Below are 14319 nucleotides of genomic sequence, written 5' to 3' on the forward strand. Positions count from 1 at the left end.
AGCATACAATTTAGCTCAGTATTTGTATTACTTATTTTATACAGTCTTTTTTGCTTATCTTTATCAAGGGTGTCAATAATTTCGAACCCCACTGTATCTATAAATCTCAACCTATCACAATAAAAGTGTTATATATAATATGGGCCAGTTTCCCGGACACATATTAAGCCTTGTCCTGCACTAAAAACCTATTTCAATGGAGAATTTCCATTGAACATGCTTTTTAGTCCAGGACTAGGCTTAATCTGTTTCCGGGAAACCGACCCTATATGTAGGACCAGCCCATCTCAAATGACATATTTGCAAGTATTTGATACACTGCCAATTTTGCAGGTTTTCCTACTTACAAAGCATGTAGAGGTCTGTAATTTTTTATCATAGGTACACTTCAACTGTGAGAGACTGAATCTAAAACAAAAATCCAGAAAATCACATTATATGATTTTTAAGTAATTAATTTGCATTTTATTGCATGACATAAGTATTTGATCACCTACCAACCAGTAAGAATTCCGGCTCTCACAGACCTGTTAGTTTTTCTTTAAGAAGCCCTCCTGTTCTCCACTCATTACCTGTATTAACTGCACCTGTTTGAACTCGTTACCTGTATAAAAGACACCTGTCCACACACTCAATCAAACAGACTCCAACCTCTCCACAATGGCCAAGACCAGAAAGCTGTGTAAGGACATCAGGGATAAAATTGTAGACCTGCACAAGGCTGGGATGGGCTACAGGACAATAGGCAAGCAGCTTGGTGAGAAGGCAACAACTGTTGGCGCAATTATTAGAAAATGGAAGAAGTTCAAGATGACGGTCAATCATGAGGAAGGTGAGGGTTCAGCCCAGAACTACACGGCAGGAGCTGGTCAATGACATGAAGAGAGCTGGGACCACAGTCTCAAAGAAAACCATTAGTAACACACTACGCCGGCATGGATTAAAATCCTGCAGCACACGCAAGGTCCCCCTGCTCAAGCCAGCGCATGTCCAGGCCCATCTGAAGTTTGCCAGTGACCATCTGGATGATCCAGAGGAGCAATGGGAGAAAGTCATGTGGTCTGATGAGACAAAAATATAGCTTTTTGGTCTAAACTCCACTCGCCGTGTTTGGAGGAAGAAGAAGGATGAGTACAACCCCAAGAACACCATCCCAACCGTGAAGCATGGAGGTGGAAACATCATTCTTTGGGGATGCTTTTCTGCAAAGGGGACAGGACGACTGCACCGTATTGAGTGGAGGATGGATGGGGCCATGTATCGCGAGATCTTGGCCAACAACCTCCTTCCCTCAGTAAGAGCATTGAAGATGGGTCGTGGCTGGGTCTTCCAGCATGACAATGACCCGAAACACACAGCCAGGGCAACTAAGGAGTGGCTCCGTAAGAAGCATCTCAAGATTCTGGAGTGGCCTAGCCAGTCTCCAGACCTGAACCCAATAGAAAATCTTTGGAGGTAGCTGAAAGTCCGTATTGCCCAGCAAAAGCCCCGAAACCTGAAGGATCTGGAGAAGGTCTGTATGGAGGTGTGGGCCAAAATCCCTTCTGCAGTGTGTGCAAATCTGGTCAAGACCTACAGGAAACGTATGATCTCTGTAATGGCAAACAAAGGTTTCTGTACCAAATATTAAGTTCTGCTTTTCTGATGTATCAAATACTTATGTCATGCAATAAAATGCAAATTAATTACTTAAAAATCATAGAATGTAATTTTCTGGATTTTTGTTTTAGATTACGTCTCTCACAGTTGAAGTGTACCTATGATACAAATTGCAGACCTCTACATGCTTTGTAAGTAGGAAAACCTGCAAAATCGGCAGTGTATCAAATACTTGTTCTCACCACTGTATATATTATATATATATATATATATTTTTTTTTCACCTTTATTTAACCAAGATAAAGCAAAGCAGTGCGATAAAAACAACAACACAGAGTTACATATGGGGTAAAACAAAAGATAAAGTCAAAAATACAACAGAAATATATATACAGTGTGTGCAAATGTAGCAAGTTATGGAGGTAAGGTAATAAATAGGCCATAGTGCAAAATAATTACTATTAGTATTAACACTGGAATGATAGATGTGCAAGAGATGATGTGCAAATAGAGATACTGGGGTGCAAATGAGCAAAATAAATAACAATATGGGGATGAGGTAGTTGGGTGGGATAATTTCAGATGGGCTGTGTACAGGTGCAGTGATCGGTAAGGTGCTCTGACAACTGATGCTTAAAGTTAGTGAGGGAGATAAGAGTCTCCAGCTTCAGAGATTTTTGCAATTCGTTCCAGTCATTGGCAACAGAGAACTGGAAGGACTGGCGGCCAAAGGAGGTGTTGGCTTTGGGGATGACCAGTGAGATATACCTGCTGGAGCGCATACTACGGGTGGGTGTAGCTATGGTGACCAATGAGCTAAGATAAAGTGGAGATTTGCCTAGCAGTGATTTATAGATGGCCTGGAGCCAGTGGGTTTGGCGACGAATATGTAGTGAGGACTAGCCAACAAGAGCGTACAGGTCACAGTGGTGCGTAGTATATGTGGCTTTGGTGACAAAACGGATGGCACTGTGATAGACTACATCCAATTTGCTGAGTAGAGTGTTGGAGGCTATTTTGTAAATGACATCGCAAAGTCAAAGATCGGTAGGATAGTCAGTTTTACAAGGTTTTTATATATGCTGCACCAGCCAATCTATATAGTATAATATACTGTATATACAATTTTCATTCATTATATACTGTATTTATATTTATTATTCAGATATAAATATGGAATTATATGGACATTTAAATACGATGTATATTATTAATAAAGTGAAATAATAAAGTCTGTCTTACTCACCATCACTCCTTCTCCAGGAGAAGCCAAAGCAGAGCAGAAAGACCAGCACCAGAGAGATGCACATCAGAGCCACAGATGCCTTGGCAGACTTGGTCAGCACAGTTTCTGTCTCTGGGAGAGGAGACACACAAGTGAGGAGGGTAGAATATGTTTGAGGCCATGCTGAATAGAATAGATACTTTATTGTCAATTTGGTAAGGACATAAATTCGTTCTCTGCCTTTTCCCCCCAACCTCAGAAACACACACATATGTTGAGAGGCACAGGGTCAGCCGTGTGCAGCGCCCCTGAATGGAGAGCTAGTTTTGGGGTTAAGTGCCTTGACCAAGGGCACAACAGTATTGGTAGTACTGATCTGACACCAGAAGCCCTCCAGTGGCCAGTTCAGTCCACACTTTTTCATCAAGTAATCATTTTGGTTACTGGGCTATCTCTCTAACCTCTGGGCTACTTACCACCCTCTGTTGTTTCTAAGAGGGGGTTATGTTGGAAACCCAGCTAAGAATTTTATCAAACCCAATGTTGGGATTTGTTGGATTTGTGAACTCTCTCTGTCCCTCCCTTCCCCTCCCCTCCCCTCTCTCTCTCTCCCTCCCTATCCCCTCTCAACTCTCTGTTACCTATGATGGGGTCGATCTCGGCCAGGTCTAAGGAGGTGACCACAGGTTCAGTGACGCTGGGCTGATGGACGACACACTCCACCTCCCCGGCCAGCTCCCTCTGCTCGGGGCTCAGGGTGTAGTAGCGCCTGGTTCTGAAGGTGCCGTCCGGGCCCGCCTTGCTCAGCAGAGGTGCGGGGAGCTCTGTGCCATTCTGTAGCCAGGACACAGAGACGTCCTCCGGATAGAAGCCCTCGATGTCGCAGGAGAGGGTGAGCAAAGAGTCGCGGGAGGGCAAGGGCACTGCGGAGAGGGTGACGGTCGGGAGGTCTGGGGAGGAAAGAGAAATGATAGATTTCTAAATTACTAAAATATAAAAATGTAATTGGGGGTTGGTGTTGTAGCATGGGACTGAGGGTGGTGGTGGTGGTTGGGGGGGGTGTAGTATAGGGTCTGTTGTTGTTTTATGCCCTTTAACTGTCAAATAATGAAAAGCCAAATAAAAAACCATGTAAATCTCTCTTGGACAAGGTGACTTTTATCAATATATTTGGAATAAACTAATGAACAACAACACTTAGGCTTCTACTTCCAGCTTATACATACTATATACATTTTACGGACACAATCTATTTTACAATAGTTATATTTTGTTTGTTTTTAGTCCTGTCCTTCCTCTACCATCAACCTCTTTCATCTATTTCTGATGTCCATCCAGTTTCATTTCTATTTGCAATATATTTTGAACTGTGCTGTTTCACAAAAGTTCTGAACCTATATACATTTTACACCCTTCAGCTCTGTTCAACCCCTCCCAACTATCTCTTAACACCATCCATATGGGATTTCTATTTACTATATATTTTTCAACTGTGCTGTAATATTTCACAAAAGTTCTGAACCTTTCTATTCTCATAGTTTCTACAGATTGTAAATTAAAGATACACTTTTTATTTATATTTTATTTTTCATTTTTCAGGGGGTAGATCAGTTTTAATATTGCAGATAGATTGTAACTTCCATCAACGTAATTGTCTGCATCACTTCCAATCCCCCATATGTTTTTTTTCTTCTCGCATATATATATATATATATATATATATATATATACAGTGGGGGAAAAAAGTATTTAGTCAGCCACCAATTGTGCATGTTCTCCCACTTAAAAAGATGAGAGAGGCCTGTAATTTTCATCATAGGTACACGTCAACTATGACAGACAAATTGAGGAAAAAAAATCCAGAAAGTCACATTGTAGGATTTTTAATGAATTTATTTGCAAATTATGGTGGAAAATAAGTATTTGGTCACCTACAAACAAGCAAGATTTCTGGCTCTCACAGACCTGTAACTTCTTCTTTAAGAGGCTCCTCTGTCCTCCACTCGTTACCTGTATTAATGGCACCTGTTTGAACTTGTTATCAGTACGGGGAGGCAGGTAGCTTAGTGGGTAAGAGCGTTGTGCCAGTAACCGAAAGGTCGCTGGTTCTAATCCCCGAGCCCACTAGGTGAAAAATCTGTCGATGTGCCCTTGAGCAAGGCACTTAACCCTAATTGCTCCTGTAAGTCGCTCTGGATAAGAGCGTCTGCTAAATGACCAATTATTATTTAGTATAAAAGACACCTGTCCACAACCTCAAACAGTCACACTCCAAACTCCACTATGGCCAAGACCAAAGAGCTGTCAAAGGACACCAGAAACAAAATTGTAGACCTGCACCAGGCTGGGAAGACTGAATCTGCAATAGGTAAGCAGCTTGGTTTGAAGAAATCAACTGTGGGAGCAATTATTAGGAAATGGAAGACATATAAGACCACTGATAATCTCCCTCGATCTGGGGCTCCAAGCAAGATCTCACCCCGTGGGGTCAAAATGATCACAAGAACGGTGAGCAAAAATCCCAGAACCACACGGGGGGACCTAGTGAATGACCTGCAGAGAGCTGCGACCAAAGTAACAAAGCCTACCATCAGTAACACACTACGCCGCCAGGGACTCAAATCCTGCAGTGCTGACGTGTCCCCCTGCTTAAGCCAGTACATGTCCAGGCCCGTCTGAAGTTTGCTAGAGTGCATTTGGATGATCCAGAAGAGGATTGGGAGAATGTCATATGGTCAGATGAAACCAAAATATAACTTTTTTGGTAAAAACTCAACTCGTCATGTTTGGAGGAAAAGAAAAAATTCTCATTTTGTCTGTCATAGTTGACGTGTACCTATGATGAAAATTACAGGCCTCTCTCATCTTTTTAAGTGGGAGAACTTGCACAATTGGTGGCTGACTAAATACTTTTTTTCCCCACTATATATATATATATATATATATATATATATATATATATATATATATATATATATATATACACTGCTCAAAAAATAAAGGGAACACTAAAATAACACATCCTAGATCTGAATGAATGAAATAATCTTATTAAATACTTTTTTCTTTACATAGTTGAATGTGCTGACAACAAAATCACACAAAAACTATCAATGGAAATCAAATGTATCAACAAATGGAGGTCTGGATTTGGAGTCACCCTCAAAATTAAAGTGGAATACCACACTACAGGCTGATCCAACTTTAATGTAATGTCCTTAAAACAAGTCAAAATGAGTCTCAGTGTGTTTGTGGCCTCCACGTGCCTGTATGACCTCCCTACAACGCCTGGGCATGCTCCTGATGAGGTGTTGGATGGTCTCCTGAGGGATCTCCACCCAGACCTGGACTAAAGCATCCGCCAAATCCTGGACAGTCTGTGGTGCAACGTGGCGTTGGTGGATGGAGAGAGACATGATGTCCCAGATGTGCTCAATTGGATTCAGGTCTGGGGAACGGGCGGGCCAGTCCATAGCATCAATGCCTTCCTCTTGCAGGAACTGCTGACACACTCCAGCCACATGAGGTCTAGCATTGTCTTGCATTAGGAGGAACCCAGGGCCAACCGCACCAGCATATGGTCTCACAAGGGGTCTGAGGATCTCATCTCGGTACCTAATGGCAGTCAGGCTACCTCTGGCGAGCACATGGAGGGCTGTGCGGCCCCCCAAAGAAATGCCACCCCACACCATGACTGACCCACCGCCAAACCGGTCATGCTGGAGGATGTTGCAGGCAGCAGAACGTTCTCCACGGCGTCTCCAGACTCTGTCACGTCTGTCACATGTGCTCAGTGTGAACCTGCTTTCATCTGTGAAGAGCACAGGGCGCCAGTGGCGAATTTGCCAATCTTAGTGTTCTCTGGCAAATGCCAAACGTACTGCACGGTGTTGGGCTGTAAGCACAACCCCCACCTGTGGACGTCGGGCCCTCATACCACCCTCATGGAGTCTGTTTCTGACCGTTTGAGCAGACACATGCACATTTGTGGCCTGCTGGAGGTCATTTTGCAGGGCACTGGCAGTGCTCCTCCTGCTCCTCCTTGCACAAAGGCGGAGGTAACGGTCCTGCTGCTGGGTTGTTGCCCTCCTACGGCCTCCTCCACGTCTTCTGATGTACTGGCCTGTCTCCTGGTAGCGCCTCCATGCTCTGGACACTACGCTGACAGACACAGCAAACCTTCTTGCCACAGCTCGCATTGATGTGCCATATTGGGTGAGCTGCACTACCTGAGCCACTTGTGTGGGTTGTAGACTCCGTCTCATGCTACCACTAGAGTGAAAGCACCGCCAGCATTCAAAAGTGACCAAAACATCAGCCAGGAAGCATAGGAACTGAGAAGTGGTCTGTGGTCACCACCTGCAGAACCACTCCTTTATTGGGGGTGTCTTGCTAATTGCCTATAATTTCCACCTGTTGTCTATTCCATTTGCACAACAGCATGTGAAATTTATTGTCAATCAGTGTTGCTTCCTAAGTGGACAGTTTGATTTCACAGAAGTGTGATTGACTTGGAGTTACATTGTGTTGTTTAAGTGTTCCCTTTATTTTTTTGAGCAGTGTATATACACACATACATACATACACATATACAGTGGGGAAAAAAAGTATTTAGTCAGCCACCAATTGTGCAAGTTCTCCCACTTAAAAAGATGAGAGAGGCCTGTAATTTTTATCATAGGTACACGTCAACTATGACAGACAAATTGAGGAAAAACAATCCAGAAAATCACATTGTAGGATTTTTAATGAATTTATTTGCAAATCATGGTGGAAAATAAGTATTTGGTCACCTAAAAACAAGCAAGATTTCTGGCTCTCACAGACCTGTAGCAACTTCTTTAAGAGGCTCCTCTGTCCTCCACTCGTTACCTGTATTAATGGCACCTGTTTGAACTTGTTATCAGTATAAAAGACACCTGTCCACAACCTCAAACAGTCACACTCCAAACTCCACTATGGCCAAGACCAAAGAGCTGTCAAAGGACACCAGAAACAAAATTGTAGACCTGCACCAGGCTGAGAAGACTGAATCTGCAATAGGTAAGTAGCTTGGTTTGAAGAAATCAACTGTGGGAGCAATTATTAGGAAATGGAAGACATACAAGACCACTGATAATCTCCCTCGATCTGGGGCTCCACGCAAGATCTCACCCCGTGGGGTCAAAATGATCACAAGAACGGTGAGCAAAAATCCCAGAACCACACGGGGGGACCTAGTGAATGACCTGCAGAGAGCTGGGACCAAAGTAACAAAGCCTACCATCAGTAACACACTACGCCGCCAGGGACTCAAATCCTGCAGTGACAGACGTGTCCCCCTGCTTAAGCCAGTACATGTCCAGGCCCGTCTGAAGTTTGCTAGAGTGCATTTGGATGATCCAGAAGAGGATTAGGGAGAATGTCATATGGTCAGATGAAACCAAAATAGAACATTTTGGTAAAAACTCAACTCGTCGTGTTTGGAGGACAAAGAATGCTGAGTTGCATCCAAAGAACACCATACCTACTGTGAAGCATGGGGGTGGAAACATCATGCTTTGGGGCTGTTTTTCTGCAAAGGGACCAGGACGACTGATCCGTGTAAAGGAAAGAATGAATGGGGCAATGTATCGTGAGATTTTGAGTGAAAACCTCCTTCCGTCAGCAAGGGCATTGAAGATGAAACGTGGCTGGGTCTTTCAGCATGACAATGATCCCAAACACACCGCCCGGGCAACGAAGGAGTGGCTTCGTAAGAAGCATTTCAAGGTCCTGGAGTGGCCTAGCCAGTCTCCAGATCTCAACCCCATAGAAAATCTTTGGAGGGGAGTTGAAAGTCCGTGTTGCCCAGCGACAGCCCCAAAACATCACTGCTCTAGAGGAGATCTGCATGGAGGAATGGGCCAAAATACCAGCAACAGTGTGTGAAAACCTTGTGAAGACTTACAGAAAACGTTTGACCTGTGTCATTGCCAACAAAGGGTATATAACAAAGTATTGAGAAACTTTTGTTATTGACCAAATACTTATTTTCCACCATAATTTGCAAATAAATTCATTAAAAATCCTACAATGTGATTTTCTGGATTTCTTTTTCTCATTTTGTCTGTCATAGTTGACGTGTACCTATGATAAAAATTACAGGCCTCTCTCATCTTTTTAAGTGGGAGAACTTGCACAATTGGTGGCTGACTAAATACTTTTTTTCCCCACTGTACATATCCTTTAAAAAAATATATTTCCCTTTATTACTTTCCAACCCCACCACCCTTTCCCTAATTGGAGTAAACTAGTGAACAACAATGCTTAGGCCTCTACTTCCAGCTTATACATACCATATACATTTTATGGACACAGTCAATTTTACGATAATTTTATTTTGTTTGTTTTTACTCCTGAACTTTCTCTACCCTCAACCTCTCCGATCATTTTCATGATGTCCATCCGGTTTGCTTCTATATGCCATATCTTTCTAACTGTGCTCTTTCACAAAAGCTCTCAACCTATAACCTATATACTTATTATGGACACAGTCTGCTTACATTATTAGTTATCTTGTTGTTATTAGTTGTTGTTAGTTGTTATTAGTCCCATCCTTCAACTCCATTCAACACCACCTATCTATCTCTTAATACCATCCCTATTTGATTTCTATTTGCCATATATTTTTCAACTGTACTGTGATGTTTTACAAAAGTTCTGAACCTTTCTATTCTCATTGTTTCTACAGATTGTAAATTGAAAATAAACATTTTTGCTAAAAGTATTATTATATTATTGATCGATTGACTATTACTTTTCAGATCACCCAGTAATGCTATCTGCAGGGTTAGCTCCAGGTAAATATTGCAATCCTTTAGCCATTCCTGGACCTGTGTCCAAAAACAAGCTACAAATGGACAGTACCAAAACAAATGATCTAATGATTTTGTCTCTTCGCAGCAAAATCTGCAGAGCTGGGAAGATTGTATCCCCCATATAAATAACATTCTATTGGTAGCAAGAATTTTATATAATAATTTCAATTGAAAAATTATAAGTTTTGAATCCGGCGTCGTTTTAAGTATCAGTTCATAAACACTATGCCATGGAATCGGTACGTCAAAAATCCGGCGCTGCAGGATTTCAGTCCTTCACAGCGTAGTGTGTTACCAATTGTTTTCTTGGTGACTATGGTCCCAGCTGCCTTGAGATCATTGACAAGATCCTCCCGTGTAGTTCTGAGCTGATTCCTCACCGTTCTCATGATCATTGCAACTCCACGAGGTGAGCTCTTGCATGGAGCCCCAGGCCGAGGGAGATTGACAGTTCTTTTGTGTTTCTTCCATTTGCGAATAATCGCACCAACTGTTGTCACCTTCTCACCAAGCTGCTTGGCGATGGTCTTGTAGCCCATTCCAGCCTTGTGTAGGTCTACAATCTTGTCCCTGACATCCTTGGAGAGCTCTTTGGTCTTGGCCATGGTGGAGAGTTTGGAATCTGATTGATTGATTGCTTCTGTGGACAGGTGTCTCTTATACAGGTAACAAGCTGAGATTAGGAGCACTCCCTTTAAGAGTGTGCTCCTGATCTCAGCTCGTTACCCGTATAAAAGACACCTGGGAGCCAGAAAACTTTCTGATTGAGAGGGGGTCAAATACTTATTTCCCTCATTAAAATTCAAATCAATTTATAACATTTTTGACATGCGTTTTTCTGGATATTTTTGTTGTTATTCTGTCCCTCACTGTTCAAATAAACCTACCATTAAAATGATAGACTGATCATTTCTTTGTCAGTGGGCAAACATACAAAATCAGCAGGGGATCAAATACTTTTTTCCCTCACTGTACCTTTTTTAAACATTTTGTCCAAAAAAAATGTTTTAAAAAAATCAATTAGTATATTTGAGTTTAACCACAATATTTGTTGCATTATTTGTTCTGTCATTTCTGGAGGATTAAATTGAAATTGCAACCAACTTTCTATGGCTTGTTTTAGAAATACATTTACATTTTACATTTTAGTCATTTAGCAGACGCTCTTATCCAGAGCGACTTACAGTTAGTGAGTGCATACATTTTTCATAAATAGTGATATTTGGGAGATGATTTCCTTTTCAAATAACTGAAAGTGAGAGTTTGTTATCTAAATCAAGGGAAAAAGGCCATTCTTGAACATTGGGTGAGACATTCTTACTAATTTAATTATAACTTTTGTATGACTGAAGATTTTAGTGATAGGTCTAATGCTTTAATATTTAAGAATTTCTGCCCTCCGAATTTATATTCATTATATAAATAGGCCCTTTTCATTTTGTCTGGCTTGCCATTCCAAATAAAATTGAATCTTTTTTGCTCATATCATTTTTAAAAACAGGTCGCTAGGTGTAGGCAAGACCATAAGCAAATAGGTAAACCGGGATATGACTAAAGAGTTAATCAGGGTGATTTTTCCACAAATAGACAGGTATTTTCCTTTCCATGGTAGCAAGATCTTATCTATTTTTGCTAACTTTCTATTAAAATGTATTGGAGTAAGATCATTTCTTTCTTTTGGGATATGTATACCGAGTATGTCCACATCACAGTCAGACCATTTTATTGGTAAACTACACGGTAATGTAAAAGTTATATTTTTTAGTGATCCAATACGTAATATAGTACACTTATCATAATTTGGTTGTAATCCAGAGAGGTCAGAAGTATCTAGATCCTCTATGAGGCTGTGGAGGGATCCAAATTGTGGATTTAAAAGAAAACATCAATCATCAGCATACAATGACACCTTTGCTTTTAAGACCTGGATTTCTAATCCCTTTATATTATTGTTGGATCAGATTTTAACAGCTAACATTTCAATAGCAATAATAAATAGATATGCCGATAGTGGACGACTTTGTTTTACTCCTCTTGATAGTTTAAAACTTTCTGAGAAGGAGCCATTATTTTATATTTTACACCTAGGGTTACTATACATAACTTTAACCCATTTTATAAGAGATTCTCCTAAATTGAAATATTCAGGCATTTATATATAAACTCCAGTCGTACTTTATCAAAAGCCTTTTCAAAGTCAGCTATGAATACCAGGCCTGGTTTCCCATATTTTTCATAGTGTTCTATTGTTTCCAGTACTTGACTTATATTATCTCCAATGTAGAAAACCTGTCTGATAAGGATGAATAATATCTGACAATACCTTTTTAATTCTATGCGCTATGCATTTTGCTAGAGGTTTTTCATCACAACACTGAAGTGTAAGAGGCCTCCAATTTTTTTAAATGGACTGGATCTTTATATTTACAACTTGGATCCTGTTTAAGTACTAATGAAGTCAGACCTTCTTGTTAAGTGTCTAATAATCTACCATTTATATAGGAGTGGTTAAAACATATTAATAACGGTCCTCTGAGTATATCATAAAAGGTTTGGTATACCTCCACTGGTATGCCATCCAGCCCTGGAGTTTTCCCGGATTTAAGGGCTTTAATTGCATCAAGAAGTTCTTCCTCTGTAATTTGGCCTTCACATGAGTCTTTCTGTACAGCTGTCAATTTCATATTATTAATAGAAAACAAATTCATACAATTTGCTTCGGTTAGTGGAGATGGAGGAGACTGAAATGAAAACATATGCTTAAAGTACTTTGCTTCCTCTTTCAAAATATTGTTTGGTGAATCATGGGTGACTCCGTCATTTGTAACAAGTTTCAGTAAATTCTTTTTGGTAGCATTTCTATGTTGAAGATTAAAAAATAAAAAGGTGTATTTTTCCCCATATTCCATCCAGTTCGCTTTATTTTTATAATACATTACACTTGATCTTTCTTGAATAAGTTCCTCCATTTCTTTTTGTTTTTCCTCTAACTTATTCTGAGCCTCTATGGTTGTAACGATCCCGGCAGTCTGAGTCGGGTCCTGTCTGTGGACTAGTTTTCTGCTCGTGATCTCCAGTTTCCCGAGGGTTCTGGAACGCTCCGGGGAGCTCTCTTGATTTCCGCACCTGCATCCCATCAGCAATCTGCACACCTGGTCCTGATCATCACCCTTCTTAGGCTCTGGCCTAACATCCATTCCCTGCCGGATCGTTAGCCATGAACATCACTCGTCCGGAACCTTCATCCAACCTCTGCCTGGTGGTCGGCGGCTGCCGAGCCATGATTGGATCAACCACTGCACCCCCAACAACTAATCAACGCCGCCCGCTCTGTTCCCTGGATTATTCAGCATCACTCTTGAATTTGTAAATAAACACTCACCTTCGTTTCAACTTACCTTGTCCTGGTCTGCTTCTGGGTTCTGGCTTTGTAACTCGTGACAGAACGATCCGGCCAGTAATGAACCCAGCGGACCTGGACTCTGTTCGCCATGCCATTACCCATCAGGAGAAGATGTTGGGCCATCATAGCACGGAGCTACAGGAGATCGCGTCGGCAGTTCGGAACCTTTCTACCGGTCTGACGGAGGTCCAGAACCAGCGCAAGTTCCCGGTGGAGGATCCACTACCGGTTTCACCCATCTCGCCTGCCGCGTCTGGAGCGGTGTCCTTCCGTGAGCCCAAGGTTCCGACGCCGGATAAATATGAGGGGGAGCTGGGAAGATGCCGTTCTTTCCTTATGCAGTGTGGGTTAGTGTTCGATCTACAGCCCTACTCTTATGCCACAGACAAGGCTAGGATAGCCTTTGTGATTGAGTTGCTGCGTGGTCGAGCGCTGGAGTGGGCTTCAGCCGTTTGGGAACGACAAGACCCCTGCATGGCTTCATACCAGGGGTTCACGGCCGAGATGAGGAAGCTTTTCGACCATTCCGTCCGAGGGAGGGACGCAGCTAGGCGCCTGTTTTCGCTTCACCAAGGAACTCGCAGCGTGGCCGACTTCGTGATCGAGTTCAAGACGTTGGCTGTGGAGAGTGGGTGGAATGAGGAGTCTCTGCAAGCGGCCTTTTACCAGGGTCTGTCGGAGCAGCTCAAGGATGAGTTGATCTCCTATCCGGAGCCTAGTGACCTGGACAGCTTGGTAGCCTTGTCTATTCGGGTGGATAATCGAGTCCGAGAGCGAAGGAGGGAGAAGCAATGGGGTCCGTCCAATCGATCAGCTTCTCAGGTTCCAGTCGGGTCGGGGATTGGACCAGAATACGTCGATCATCGTCCACCACACAGGATTAGTGGAGAGGTCCTGTCTCCCGATTCGGAACCAATGCAAGTAGGGCGGCACGGGTTAACCAAGGAGGAACGCCAACTCAGACGTAGGACTAACTGTTGCCTCTACTGTGGTGGTTCGGGACATTACCTCGCCACCTGTCCCCGGCGGTCGTCAAACTGCGCGGCTCGCTAAAGTTGGGAGGACTTTTAGCGAGCCAGTTTCGACCTCTCAATACCTCTGTCAGACCCCGTTTCCCGGCTACCCTTGTGAACAGGAATCAGAGCTTAGCGATTAACGCTTTTATCGATTCAGGTGCCGATGGAAGCTTTCTTGATGCCGAGTTGGTGGAACAGCTGGGGCTTTCCAAGGAGCAATTGCCGGAAGCCATTGAA

The 14319-nt window shown here is 42.5% G+C and overlaps 1 protein-coding gene across 4 annotated transcripts in view; it reads right to left on the bottom strand.

Annotated features, from left to right (window-relative positions):
• si:ch211-180a12.2 overlaps positions 1-14319 on the bottom strand; it is a 74531-nt gene that overhangs the window by 45549 nt on the left and 14663 nt on the right. For all 4 annotated transcript variants that reach the window (XM_041884720.2, XM_041884709.2, XM_041884714.2 and 1 more), the window contains exons 4-5: positions 3466-3774; positions 2846-2956 (exon numbers count right to left, since the gene is read on the bottom strand). In XM_041884720.2, the coding sequence (XP_041740654.2) occupies positions 2846-2956; positions 3466-3774 (420 nt within the window). The remainder of the gene's footprint in view (positions 1-2845; positions 2957-3465; positions 3775-14319) is intronic.

This window comes from Coregonus clupeaformis, chromosome 1 (genome assembly GCF_020615455.1).
Source record: "Coregonus clupeaformis isolate EN_2021a chromosome 1, ASM2061545v1, whole genome shotgun sequence".
In the NCBI taxonomy this organism is placed as follows: domain Eukaryota; kingdom Metazoa; phylum Chordata; class Actinopteri; order Salmoniformes; family Salmonidae; genus Coregonus; species Coregonus clupeaformis.